At 33.6% G+C, this 15,276-nt stretch overlaps 1 protein-coding gene across 3 annotated transcripts in view; it reads left to right on the plus strand.

Annotated features, from left to right (window-relative positions):
* Positions 1–15,276, plus strand: part of NKAIN2 (sodium/potassium transporting ATPase interacting 2) — a 1,086,452-nt gene that overhangs the window by 620,797 nt on the left and 450,379 nt on the right. For all 3 annotated transcript variants that reach the window (XR_001119140.3, XR_011650129.1, XM_071218647.1), the window contains one exon: positions 5,147–5,227. Coding sequence is in view for 1 of the 3 variants with exons in the window: in XM_071218647.1 (XP_071074748.1) it covers positions 5,147–5,227 (81 nt within the window). In the remaining 2 variants the exon portion in view is untranslated. The remainder of the gene's footprint in view (positions 1–5,146; positions 5,228–15,276) is intronic.

A 15,276-nucleotide genomic window follows, 5' to 3' on the forward strand; every position in this document is an offset into this window, starting at 1 on the left:
AGAGTGTGGGCTATGATGTGGACCACTGACCATGAGGTGCAGTGGTGCTCAGAGATGTATTCACCAAATGCAATGAATGTCTCATGATGATGGAGGAGAATGTTGCTATGGGGGAAGTAGTGGGGTGAGGGGGGTGGGGGCTATATGGGGACCTCATATTTTTTGAATGTAATATTAAAAAAATGAATAAAGACAAAAAAATTAAAAATAATAAAAAATAAATTTAAAAAAGGAAAAAAAGAAATATATTAAGGAGGAATAGAGAAAATGTGGAATAGGTAATATGTAAAGCAATAATGCCTGAGAATCTGTGAAAGGCAGGACTCCTCAGATTTAGAAATCATAATAACTCCGAAACATAAATAATATCTTAAAAATGCTAAGAAATAAAATGACAAGTTAATGACTTAAAATTTTGACAAAGAAAAAGAATCCTCTGCCCCCACCACCACCACCACCAAAATTAGATAGCATGCTACAGAAAATTATTTTCTAAACAAATTTTAAAAATTGTACTTCAGGAAGAAGGAAATTTAAAGTAGAAGGAAGAAGTAGGGTCAAGAAGCAATGATATTCAAAGAACTGGTAAGTATATAGGTACATATACATAATCATTGAGTATAAACCAACAATATCATTAATGAAAATAATAGTAGTAACTTGGGGCATTTAAATACAAAATAGAATTAAGTGACTAGAAACATTAATATGTGAGTTGGAAAAGGTTGGAATAAACATTTTGAAGATCATTTTGGGAATAGAAGGAGATAGTATAAAATTGATTAAACTTGTAACAGAATTATGCATTTGAAAATTTAAAGATAATACCTGTTCATTCTTTTCAATGATTCTTGTAGGTTAAAACATCTTATACTTTAAAAGCTGTAGACTTTTAATTTTAGACAGACTTATTGTATGAAAGAGAGGTGGAAAAGTTTTGACAGTGTCACTAAGGTGTGATTAGTTGTTTTCCAATGAAGTGTTTATTATCCTTTTATTTGTTCTGAGACCCTACCTTTCAATCATGTAGCCATGGCATATAATATGGCAATGTCTCAGGGTCTGGCATCTAATATATTTCTCTTTAATATTTTAGCTCTTCTTGATATACAGCCTTAACTGATTTTTATGTTACATAGGTAACTTGATTTCATCACTAGAGCCACAAAACAAGAGGAAAATATCGTTATTCAGTTACCTTTTCCAGCTGATAGTTTTAACCATTTAACCTGAGACTCAATTTGAATCAACTCTCAAATGATCTATCTGGTGCTTCAAAAATTAAGTAGAGAATTTCATCATACAACAGGATTTGTCTCAGAAAATGTCTAAAATTTTCTACCTGAAACACCAATGTAAGAGTTTATATTTTTCACATACAAGGATTAGTTTCATAGCACAACATGGCAAGTTAGGTGATATCTGGCAAGTCTGATACTTTCTTATCTTGTTAGAAAATCTCTTCTGAGTGGGACATCATTTTCAATTATTCTCAAAGGGAAGCAATTGTCAATTATATAACATCGACTAGCTGCAGCAACTGAAAAGTAGTTAGTATGTTACCTTTCACTCATATAATTATGATGAATAATTTTAAGAACCTGATAAATGGTAGGGTTGATTGACAAAAAAAACAAAGGGCAAGTTACAAGGAAATGCAAGAGCTTCATCAATATTCAGGCAACTAGGCAAAATCCAATTGGAGGAGAATTGATTTAAATAAATGTAGGCTGCAAAAACAAGAAAAGCAAATGTGAAAAAAGAATAATAAAAAATCACAAAATAAGAGAATGAAGAAAAGATATGTAAGATAGTTAAATTATGGGAAATTAAATAAAGGCTTAACTTTGGATATTGACGCAAATGCAGTGATTATCCTCTGGAGCACTAGTGTGGGCTTCTGTGTATATTGAAGTATTACTGGAGATGATAATTCTCTTTTGTAAACCTGTAATGAAGTAGAGTACAATGTGGGCCAACTAGTTTGTACTAAAGTACATAATAAAATGAAAATAATGCCAAGTAAATGCAAAGATATGGAAGGAACATTTATTACGTTCTTTCTTGACATATCCTTGTAGATTACTTTGGGAGAAAAGGGGTAAAAAAAGAGAATGAAATTATTACAGATAAATATTGTAAAAAAATTTTTTTAAAGAAATAGAAGATGCTTTATCATTATGTGGTATGTTGAATCAAAAGCAATGTAATTGTCTTAATGAAACCAAATGAGAATGGTTTGTTCATAAAATCTATCAATAATAAGATCAATATACCAAAGAAAGTCTACTAAAGAATACATTGGATTAAGGAACAAATCTTGATTATAAATTCAGTTAGATGGAAGAGTTTATTACATACGTTAATGTTGGAAATATTTTTTTAAGTGCCAGGGAGATGCAAAGTTTTGAATTACTGCTGCACTATTTAAGTAAGGAGAGCTGATGATGAGAAGTAATCATTGAAAGAAAATGGCAACATGCAATGAGAACTCAAGGGCCGAGTACTTTCAAATATTCTTTCATTCCACCCCACATGAACCACAGGCTTCACTGTTTCTCCTCTGTTCACTTTACAGTTGAGGAAACAGAAATGTGATGAAGTTAGATGTCTCGAACAGAGTCACAGAGCTCCTAAGGGTGAGAGCTTAGGTCCCCGGTTCTTAATGTCTATATGCCATATATTTGCATGTGACTTATTATCTTACCTATCCTTCTACAAAAGCATTCATTTTAGTGACTAAAACTTAAATGTTTATTTGATAATTCTTTAACCAAATCTGATAAAACCTGCATGTACCTAAGTGTGATACCTAAATTAATCAGGAAGAAGATTCTAAATTCTTATAATATTGTAGTAGTGATAATACCACATAGAAGTTATAGATGCACATAATATTTTTGGAATTTAATGGACTTAAAATACAATATCAGTTGTTTTGAAATAGAACACCTGCAGCATTGATATAAATAATGCCACATTAAAAGCTCATCTGCATATTTGATATAAGAGTAATACAGTGCCTTTTGTCAACTCTTACCAAATACTTTAGCTACCTTGGCTTCTAGTAAGTAATATGTATTTAGCTCCCCATTATAAGATGGGGAAAGTGTGTCATCGTGAGCAAGGGATATGGTACAGCTCTTCAGTCAGTCTTTCGTTCTTTCTCATGTTCGCTTAAATCAAATGACTAAAACCTGTAGGCACATTTTGTTCTCACTCCGTTATCTTTAAAATAGGCCCAATCACACCATGATATCTTTAAAACTAAAATTGAAACTCACAAGAGCCAAAGTATGTAGATTTCAGTTTTTAAAAATTATGAGATGAATTTACATTTCCCAATGCTGAGCAAAACTTAAATATTTCATCAGATCTCTGTTCTGTGATTGATGGTCCTCTCTTGCTATATAGCCTGCTCAGCTGCCTGAGTCTATCTCCAATCCCTATTCCTTACCATATACAACCTCTCAAATCCCTCCTTTTATTATTACATAAGCTCATCATGCTCTCTCTCCCCCTACTGTATAACTGATCATGTTATTCTTCTAGGTAAAAAACAAATCTGGGAGGGGAAGATAGATTCTGCATCTTAAAAAAAAAAGATTTTCTTCATATGCTTCTTATTTATTTATTGAGTTCTAAAATAGTTCCAGAGTACCTATTTTGTGCAAAACACTGAGGAACTACAAGGATATAAACCTGAATAAAAATAATCCATTTTCTCAAGGAGCTTATCATTACATAGAAGAGAAAAATATGCAAATAACTAGCTATATTTGGAATGCCCTAAAGGCCAGAAACGTCTTAGTGGAGCACTAAGTAACACTATTGGGTATCACTAAGGCGTGGTATTTGAACTGAGATTTGAAGAAATAATAAATAGTGATAGGTTATAAGAGGAGTTCCTGGGGGAAGATATAGAAGGATAAAGGAATAACATACAAAAATTCATAGAAATGGAAATTGACTTTCCATATACATAGAACAGCAAGAAATCCATGTTATCTGGAATCCAGGGTGAATCAAGAGATGAACTGAAACATGCAACTGAAAAGATAATATGGCACAAGATCTTGGAGAACCATAAAATAAAGATTTTTGGAACTCACCACCTAAAGGAGGAGAGCCACTGGTGTTTATTTAGCAGGAATGTGATATGATATTCTCTTTACCCTCTTTTCTTTGTTCACGTATGTAGTTTCCTTTGTTAACAGTACCCTCCAACCATAGTCCCTCCAACTCCCACTCTTATCTCGTTAAGTCGGGTGAAACAGTTTGTGTCACCTCTTGTGCAGGCTTTGCAGGGCCACATTTCCCAGGATAAGTAATGCACTGTTCCATCTTCCTTCCTTGTGCTTAGACCGTATAACTCTGTATGATAACTCCTTTATGATAAGCATCTTTTCTAATCTTGACTTGAATTCAGGAGAATTTCTCATTGGTCTTTGTTTTCCCACTTCCTCCTAGCATGTTTCCTTCTAGGTACTTAACAATTTTAGGTGACTAAGTGATCCAGAGCTATGTTTTGGAAATATAGCCTGTCATTAAGGTAGAGGATACACTGAACTGGCAACAGTAAAACTAGGGATAATAGCTACATGGCCACTGTATTGGGATCGTAAGAGGGCAAAATGAGAAAGTGAACAGAGGAATGAAGAGGGACATCAGTGAGGGAGAGTCAATTGATCAGATGGGGCAGAGGCATGAAGACTGAGTTGAAGATAATCTTAAATAACTTGGAGAAAGCTTGTGCATTAACCTATATGGGGATGGTTTTGCTGCAGGAGTTCTCTTTCTGAGGGTTGTGTTTGCTTTGCCTGTTGGAGCTTCTAATTTTTTTTAGATATCTAGAAGACATAATCATTTCATCCTTAAAACAGAAATGTGGCCTACTGTTTGTGTCTACAAACCTAAAAATTATCCTTCAGCAAGTTTGATCTGTTTACTATGAAGAGTCCATTACAGAGACAAGAAAAAGTCAACAGAGAGAAAAATGCATACCTAATCCTATTTTTTCAGAAAGAAACAATAAGTAATTTTTCCCACTAATCTTATGGGCTGGGTGTTGAAAAGTTTAAAGCTCTATTTCAACCTTACTCAGCTGATTCACAGTCATGTGTTTTTTTCTCTTGCTTTTCTACAGTATGCTGTCTGGCTAGTCCTCTGGGTTACCTGGAATGTGTTTGTTATCTGCTTCTATTTGGAGGCTGGGGACCTCTCAAAGGTAATTTACTGTTTGATTTGTTTTTGTCATCAGTAGTATGTTAGCAGGTGGAGTTCCACCTCTTTTTGTCACTTTGAGGAATGTCCCATGATGACAAATTGAAACATGTCTTGATTTAGATCTCTACATTTCTACCATCAAAAATATGTTTGTTATGCCACAAAAATAGGCTTGTTTGGTTTTAAGTGACACTAGTATAAAATATTGATTATTATAGTGATCCTGTGTTTTTGAAATATAGACCTATTAGATATTTTTGAAGCAGAATAAGAATGATTTTTTCTGAGCTAAAATTTCGAAGGAGATTTTTTAAATCACTTAGTTTCCTTATTACTCTGCTAAATATTTTTCTAGTTGGACCTGAAAAACAATGAAATAATTGCAGAGCATGGGTTTTAGTTAAACAAAATTGCTATCATAAGGATATAATTTATTATAGAAATGAATTAATAAACATTTTCTTCTAAAATATTCTAGGAAAAATGAAATACTTGCTTTTTTATTAGATTTGTTTTGTGCTGAGTAGCTGATTTTTTAAAAAATTTTTTGTTATTATATTGTTCATAATAGGGCCTTTCCTATTGAAATAATGTAGCTTTTAGATCTGTAAACCAGCATTCTTCTTTTACTGGAATGCAATAAGCAAGGCGATGAATAGTAGTAATGAGTAATGAGTCAAGGTAGTAGGAAATCCTGCTTGAGAAGCCTGATTTCACATTAACTTTAAAAGCCAGAGATTATAAAATGTTTTTACCTATCCCTTATAATAACAGAAGAGCCCTGTATAGATGCTGACATTTTTTAAACCCAGAGTTTATCACCTGCATTAAAAGGCTAAAAATAAAAAATCCCCAGGAACTCCCTTTGCAGGGGTTAGAGGTGGGGGAAATGGTAGCACACATTTACAACCTAGCATACAAGAATTCCACAAAACACTATAGGCATTTCACTTATTTAACTACAAATTGTGGTTTTCAGGAAGAAATAATCATTTGTTTTTATTTAATGTCAAAAGAGGAAAGAAAAAATAAAGGCCTGACATTCTGGTGTGAGACAGAGACTTCAGGGGGCCTATGGTTTTATGATCAGAACTTGGACAAATCCTTGCTGTAACCTTCTGCAAATTCTGCCCCAGTAGATGGCATTTCTGTACGTTCCTTATGGCAAACAGCTCTTTCAGGAAAGTGCTGTGACAGATGAAAAGAAATCATTCAGGTGGCTCTGGGAGGGACACAGACAGGATTGCTGATTAAAACTCAACCTTTTCCTCCCTGCAAGAAAAACCTAAATGGCTTAACTAGGATTGACTTCCTGGCTCAATTTAGGCATCTCTGCTGCTCTATGATCCAATTTGTTCAAAGATATTCCTTAGACTTTCAAAAACTTATTAGGCAGATATTTAGGCATATTGACTGAGTCAGTCATATATTCCTATATATGTGACTGAGATGAGAGCCAAACTGGCTGCAAAGTGTTTTGTAATTGTGCCCACTGCTGGGCATGAGGACTGCAGGCCTAGAATAAGACTTATGATCTAATGACTCTGGAAATGGCCTTGAAACCACAGCAAGGGCAAATTCTGCCACTTTACAGTAGCAGGGAATTGAGAAGCAGAAGACAAAGAATTCTTCCAAAGCACAAAATGCCTCTTGGCAATGAAGCAGTTAATATTTCTTTTCTTTTAATTTTTAAAACCAAGGCTAGGCACAGCAGAGACATGAAAATTTAATAATTTCCTTTTAACAAATAATCTAAAGAAAGCTATAAAGGGCAAAGTTATATAGCTATATGTGTTGCGTTGTTCCTCCATTTCCTACTCAAAAGGGTCTGAGAAAGTTGTATTACACCATTTAATTCTTTAGCTGCTGCAAGTGCCTCACATTCTTCAATTAATACAGTGACAGAAAGAAACAATGGTGATTGAAAAATGTACAGATATATGGAAGCTCAAAAATGGCACTCCTCAAACTGCTAATAGATTAAAGGGCTTACACCACTGTTTCTCTCACCCCACCAAAAGAATAAAATACTTTTGAGGGTGTCTGCCATATGAATGGGTCAGTTTGTTTGTGACAAAGAAGAATATTCAAGAAATAAATCAGGAAGCAAATTCTGTGGTATTTATATATGTGAAAGAGGTGTGTTTATTGCCATAAAATATTTTGTAAATAAGTGATTGCTTTACAGTGACTATTGGGAAGAAGTAATAAAACAAATGAGCAACATTAAGGCAAAAATTAATTAACTAGAGTTTAAAAATTTGTGTTGGCATTTTACATAGTATTCTGCTTTTTCTACTGCACTATGCTCATGAGCAACAAAACCAGACTCTAGAGTATTTAAACAGCCTGATGTATACTTTTAGTATTGGGATGACCTAATTATAATACAAGAATGTGATACACAGGACTAACATGTTGGAGTTTCAGTTTTCTTTTGTAATCCAATAGTTGTATAGTTAATATATTTTGTCCATACAATATTCTATTAATATTAAAATTTCTATTAAGATAGTTCAGTTATTATCCTCCCTTAGAGTTTGGGAAAAATAAAACCAATAATCAACTTTTTAAAAAATTTCATCTCAGCTAAATTAACAAAATGATGGGAAAATAATATTAAAGAGTATAGTTTGATAGCAAGAAATAAACACATTCATTGCATAATAGTCATTTTGACATTGCATTAATGATTTAGATATTAGTTATCCTAAACCATTCTAAAGTTAATTTCCTGGGGTAATGTTAGTTTGTAACCCAATGTATCTGCTAACTTTGAGGCAATTTGCCTTTGAGCATTAAATCTGATCTAGACTATTGGATCAATAATTTTGAGAATGCTTCATGTAAATAGTCTTAATATTCTGTTGTATTATTCTGGGCAGTTGTGATTGTCTTGATCATATATTAAAGAGAGAGGCATGGGAACTAATCCCAGCCATCAAGTGAGTTGAGTTCTTTTGAAAAGAGAAAACATAGGCTATTTGTTCCATACTAATTTTTAACTTTAATGTTCACAGCAGTTAAAAGGAAAACAAGCATAATATGCTAATTCACTATTAGGTTCATCAGCTGGGAAAATTAAATTTACATAATAACTTTTTGAATAGTAACATAGGGCAAAAGCTTTACTGGTCTTATTGTTTTCTGCAAAATATGATGTTTTATTCGTTGTGATACAGTTGCAAATTTCTCCTAGGCCAAAATTATATTACAGTACTTTTCTTTATATGGCTATTTTGAGATCTCAGTTTCTACTAGTGAATAAGGCATCTATGTTTAGAAATAAAACAATAAATTATAGAGATGAAGGAGTAACCAAGGAATTATTTTACATGGAAAGAAATCCAATTTGTTTTATTTAACCCTTTGAGACTAGTGATGCAGATATGAATCTCTGAAGTTTCCTTTTATTTCTAGAAACGTATCTAGTTACACATTGCCCAAAGCAATTGATTACACCTATTGATATGCATGTTTGAGAATGAACATATTGAAAAGCAACTTCTAGGAAGCTGCCACATTTTAATAACTTTGATGGTAGTTTCTGAGATGTAGATATAAAGTGTCATTTAAAAATTTTGCTATATATGGAATAAAAACAAGAAAGAAAGTGGCCTATTTTAGCTGTGGTGACCACAATTGCACTCTTGTCTATGTAAAAGACAGGAATATATATATGTTATGAAGGCAGTGGTCAACAGAGGTTCTGAGGGGAGAGAGAGAGGGAAGAATAGGTGTCACATGAGGGCATTTTGGGGACATTGGAATTGTCCTGCATGACATTGCAATGATGGATACAGACCATTATACATTTTGTCATAACCTATAAAATTGTGCAGAGCATAGGGTAAACCATAATGTAAACTATAGCCCAAGGTTAGTAGCAATGCTTCAATATGTGTTCATCAATTGTAGCAAATATACCACACTAATGAAGGATGTTGTTAATGTGGGAAAGTGTGGGAGGGGAGGAAGTGGGGAATACGAGAATCCCCTATATTTTTAATGTAACATTTATGTAATCTAAAGCTTCTTAAAAATAAAAAAAGATACAAGAAGAAGATGAAATTTGTCATGCATGGTAGACAATAGAGAGCAAATCCTTAAAACCAGATGAGAGTTCTTAATAGAATAATGTACTGTTGCACCAATAATAATTTTATTCCTTCTGTAACAAAATGAATGACCTTTAAGGGATATCTGATATTGAAATATTTTCTACTAATAAAATCGATACATGTATCAAAGCTTTCTCTTATGACCTCATATGGAAAAAGTGATATGGAGAGAAATCTTCTATACTTATTTTTATTTGAATTAATACTATTCTTCAACTACATAGAAAATTTCTATGTAATTACCAATAATAAAATAATACCTCTGATAATTAAAGACTAAACAAATACCAAGAGGACGATCAATTGGATTCATATTTTGTAGTTTGATTTGCTTATTGTGAAATGTATACAGTTTAAGAAAAATTAAATTTCTAAACTAATTAGAAAACTTTAAATTTTATGGACATCAAAGGAGATTTTGTTTTATGAGGTAGTAGCAAATGTTCTACATGTTATTAAAAATCCAATATATGTAATTCCCAAATCTGAGAATGAACCAGCCTCTTTTAATTTGGTCAAACTGCTGCAACCTTTGTTTCCTTAGTTTCTTTGATAATGCGTTGGGTTTAAGTGTTTCTTTTCATGTGTCGTCATCTTTTTTGTTGGTGGTGGTTTACTTTTTACACTTCTTTTACGTATCCCTAAATTGTGCAAGATGTCCTCAAAACCTTTCTACTCTTCTGTCTACATTCTTTCACTTGAAAATGTCATCCACTGTCATAATTTTCATCTTTACACATATATATCTGTCAGATTTATATCTTCAGTCCTGACCTCGTTGGTAGGCCAAAATCCCATCTCCATGTTCCTGCTGTTGTCATGTTAATTCCATTGTCACCTTAAGTTCAACATGTTTATAAGGATTTATCATCATCCCCAAAGAATTCAACTTCCCTTATACACTTCTAACTCATTCATGGAAAAAAACAAGGTAAAATCATTTTGAAAAATGAATAGAAGAGGAAAAATAATTACTTTTAAGTTTGCTATAGGAAACTTCACAGATTGACCATGATTCAAGAAATATGTATTTGCACCATTTTGAAATGATGTGCATTTTATAGAGAATTATCTTGACCTTCTTTACAATGGTGAAATCTCATAAATTTTTACTACATGTATGCATAATATTTGCTGATTCTTACAAAATGTTGTGTAAGTGGATATTTTCATTCTCAATGAAAAAAAAAAAGGTTTGTTGTACCTTGTGTATCAAAAATATTTATTATCCAGAATTCTATAATCAATGATCAGCTTGAAGAGTCAAGTTTTTGTGATTTTTTTCTGGCAATGAATGGGGATTTGTTAAGCTGAATTTTTGCATGTATGTATGTATCTAACTATATCATGTTCATTTGTGTATGTATTCTTCAAACTTCAGACAATAAGACATTGAAAACAGTAGAGATTAGCTGACCTTCTGAAGATTCAAAACTCTAGAAGCACTTGCGGATTCTTTTGGGGGCAGAAGGCTGATGTTCAAGCACATGGACAATTTTCCTATTAAGATATTTGCTTAATTCTGAGGCTGTATATAGTAGAAGACTAACATTGTGAGTGGAAAATCTCTTAAATACATAATGGGTTTTGTTTGCAATTTTGCAAAAGATTTATCATAGTTAGAAGGGGGTAGCTACAGAATAAACTTGGCTCATAGTTGAAAAATCTAGAGACCCAGAGGCAAACTGGATATAAACTGAGCACTACCATGGTTGAAATATAGGTTCAGCTCAACACAGTCCTTGACCAAAATAAATTGAGCAACCAGCACTTATCTGTCTTTGTTGAAGGGATGGAGAGGCATCTGGAGGGGGGGGTGGGCATTATCTTACACTTAAAAATTGATGTCAAGCCATTGAAAATTATTAGACATGCTAAAAGCAAGAACCTCATGACTGAAAGTGAAGAAAAACAGACAGTTTACTCAGATCCACAAGTAATTCAGATATTGTAATTAAGAAGAAAATTTATCCCCAGAGTGTTGGGATATATAAAAAGAACCAAATGGAAATTCTAGAACTGAAAAATAAGATATCTAAAAGTAATATCCCATAAGGTATGTTTAATAGCAGAGTAAAAGGAATAGAAAAAGTAGTAAACTGGAGATGGGTTGATAGAAATATCAAAACTGAAGCACAGAGAGTGGTTACAAGACAAAAAAAAGAAAGAATAAATATATAGAAAATGATTTCAAAAATATATAGAACTCAGTGAGGAGGCACAATATACAAGTAATTGAATTCTTAGAAGATGAAAGCTAAAATTGGATGAAAGCAATATGTGATAATGACAGAGAATTTTCCAAAACTAATGAACTACATCAACCCACAGATTCGAGAAGCTTTTCTGACCTCAAGTGGAATTAAATACTACGAAAACCATATCGAGGTAAAGACAAACAGGGCAGTTGAATATCAAAATCAAAGAGAGAATCTTAAAAGCTACAAAAGATCAAAGAACCATTGCCATCAAAGAAACAAAAAGATAGAAAATTGACTTTTCAACAGAAATATTTGATCTAGAATACAATCAAAAATCATTTTTAAATTGCTTTAATTATACTTAGATAGAATTCTATGCCCTGTAAAATGTTTCCTCAACAATAAAGGGAATGAGAACCAAGATGATTTATCAAACCTGTAAACATGTCCTAAAATAATTATTAAGGGGAATTTGTCAGACAGAGGAAAAAAATCCCAAAGGGAAAAATGAAATTTCAGGAAAAATGACAATAGCAATAATACACTAAAGTGCATAACAATGATAACACAAAAGGTTGGCGAGTCAAAGGTTAAGGTTAAATTAATGGTAAAGGCAATTTTTGTATTAAACTATAAGATTTCAAGGATTAATAATTACCAGAATAACTCCTAAAGGAATTCATAATTCCCCCAAAATGAGTATATATAAAAATAAATAAATAATAGAATGAATTGAGTAATCCAAATAAAGTTAAAAAGAAGAAAACAATAACAAAAATTCAGGAGGTCAACAAGAAGAAAAATAAGCTGTAGAAATAATTAAGTTAAATGTAAATAAACTAAATACTCCAATTAAATGACTGAGACTTTGGGCAAATTGGTGAGAATGGAGATTATAATACATTTGAACACAATAAAAATGAATTATGACCAACAAAAAGTTGGGGGAATGCAGCTAAAGAGGTGTTCAGAGTAAAATGTATTACCTTAAACAGAGATAGTAGAAGGGAAGAAAGAAATCAATGATCTAAGTTTCCAAATCCAGAAAGTTGTAAAAGAATACCAATTGAAGCTCCCAAAAAGTAGGTTTGAAAAATGAAGATGCGAGCAGAACTCAATGAGCATACAACAGAACAAAAATCAAGCCAAAGTTGGTTGTTTGAAATATTAATGAAATTGATAAAACTTTAACAAGTGTGATCATGAAAAAAATACATTTAACTAATATCATAAATGAAACAACTGATTAAAAAACAACTTCAAGCCAGTATGTTTGACAGTCAGGATGAAATGGATAAATTGTTTACAAAACACATCTTAAAATATGTTTAAAACCTAATTACTCCTAAATGAATCATTAATCAAAATCTTTTGACAGGACTAAACTAAAAACTCTACGTCCACATGGCTTCATTGATGAGTTTTTATTTAAGAAACATTTTATTTAAAAAACATTTAAAATCTTCAGAAAATAGATAAAAAGTGTTGCCTCACCCCTCTTATCTTACAAAGACAATATAACCTCACCTACTGGAGATAGGTGAGATTGTTAAATAACCTACAGATTAGTGAACTGAAAACAATAATGTAAACAAGAATAAAGAATTTAATGCTAAGTATCTTCCCATAACTTTATAATTATATGATATTTTCATAGTGTGTTGTAAATATTTATTTATATTTCCATCTCTCTCATGATACTTCAATTTGCTGGAAGCATCATTATTTAGGGGATTGGCTGCCATTGAACTAGCACATAACAGTGTGGAATTGTAGAATGAATTAAGAGCATTTTAGATGTTTATAAAAGAGCCCCCCCCCTTTTTTTTTCAGGCGGGGTGCTGGGGATTGAACCACTGAGCCACATTGGCTTCCCTGAGTTGTTTTTCTTTGTTTGTATGTTTTTAAAGATTTCTTTATTATTTATTTCTCTCCCCTTCCGCCCACCCCCTCCGTTGTCTGCTCTCTGTGTCTATGCGCTTTGTGTTCTTCTGTGTCTGCTTTCATTCTTGTCAGCGGCACCAGGAATCTGTGTCTCTTTTCATTGTGTCATCTTGCTGCATCAGCTCTCCGTGTGTGCGGCACCACTCCTTGGAAGGCTGCATTTTTTTTCACACAGGGTGACTCGCCTTGCAGGGCACACTCATTGCGTGTGGGGCTCCCCTACACGGGAGACACCCCTGGGTGGCATGGCACTCCTTGCGTGCATCAGCAATGTGCGTGGGCTAGCTCATCACACAGGTCAGGAGGCCCTGGGTTTGAACGCTGGGCCTCCTATATGGTAGACAGATGCTCTATCGGTTGGGCCAAATTTGCTTCCCTGTTTGTTTGTTTTGCTTGTTTGTTTTCTTTTGCTTTTTCAGGAGGCACTGGGAACCAAACCCGAGACCTCCTATGTGGGAGGCGGATGCTTAACTGCTTGAGTCACATCTGCTCCCATATATAAGATCTTTTGGTACATAATGAAACAAATGCAACAAGTTTCTCCTATCAGTATATTTTATTTATTTACTCAACTATCCCTTCTTCAAGATACCGCTCATGTTTTATTCATCCTCAGGGCCGAGGGATATATGACCATAAGGACAAATCTCTTTGGAAGGAAATCAAATGGTAATTGAATGGATTTCAGTAACTGTCCTAATGCACCAAACACCACTGTGGCTTTCTCCTCTCCTCCCATGCTGTGGATAATGAAATCTATACCTCTAGGAGCTGGCTATGCACTCTGTGATGGTATCAATACAAGGAAAGTAATCCAAGCAGCAGGCTATAAAAATCACTGGTTTTCAAAATGAGTGATTGTGTGAATCACCTGGAAATTTTCTAAAAATGCAGATTATGATATATTTGGAGTAAGACCTGAGTTGTTTCATTTTTAACAAACTTTTAAGTTATGACAATCTTATTAAATTTTTAGCACACTATGAGAAGTAACATTGGGTTACTCTGAACCTTTGTGAGGGATACAGGAGAATTCTTGATTCTGCCTGTCTGTCCTTTGAAGGGATCCCAGGGCAGATCTTGATATTTGTGCATAAGCAATTTATTCTGATTTATTATCTAATACTGACTCTGACCAACCACAGTAGCAGGAGGTGAAGCAATAAAACAGAACTCTGGGGAGAACTTTTGCTTAAATTAATACTTTAATACCTAAGTTACATTCATCCTTCCTACCTGGAAAAACTCCTTCTAGCAATCTCTGCTCACCTTTCCCCAAAGTGGCGCTAACTAGACCATAAGTGACCATGCCACTAATTTTTATTTACATCAAAAAAAATGTTATTATAAATGAATTTCCAGAAGTTAAGTGTTCTATTCCAAGGGCAACAAAGCTGCTTTATACCCAGTGCAGCTTTGAAAATTACAACTCAGTTCTTTGTATGTCGACTGGGATCTAACCATCCTTTCTCTTGTGGTTAAAACAATATAAACCATTTCAGTTTTGCTGTTTCCTATGACAGTTGAGTCTTTTTCTCATTTTTCGTAGGAGCTGGAAGATATGTACAGGTTTCTTACTCTGCTTTCATTTGTACTGGCTCACTTTGATGTCTATCCTTTCTTCAAATCTCTCCTCCAAATGCCCCTCTGGGTGTCAGGTACCTCATACTTCCTTTTGTGGGGCTTAAAAGAGTTTGCAGTGTTGAAAGGTTTTCATGAGCAATAGCAAAATCTTGGGGTAGGAGCAAACACAACTGCTCCTCCGAGAGGCATAGGCATGCACG

Source organism: Dasypus novemcinctus, chromosome 11 (genome assembly GCF_030445035.2).
Source record: "Dasypus novemcinctus isolate mDasNov1 chromosome 11, mDasNov1.1.hap2, whole genome shotgun sequence".
Lineage (NCBI taxonomy): Eukaryota > Metazoa > Chordata > Mammalia > Cingulata > Dasypodidae > Dasypus > Dasypus novemcinctus.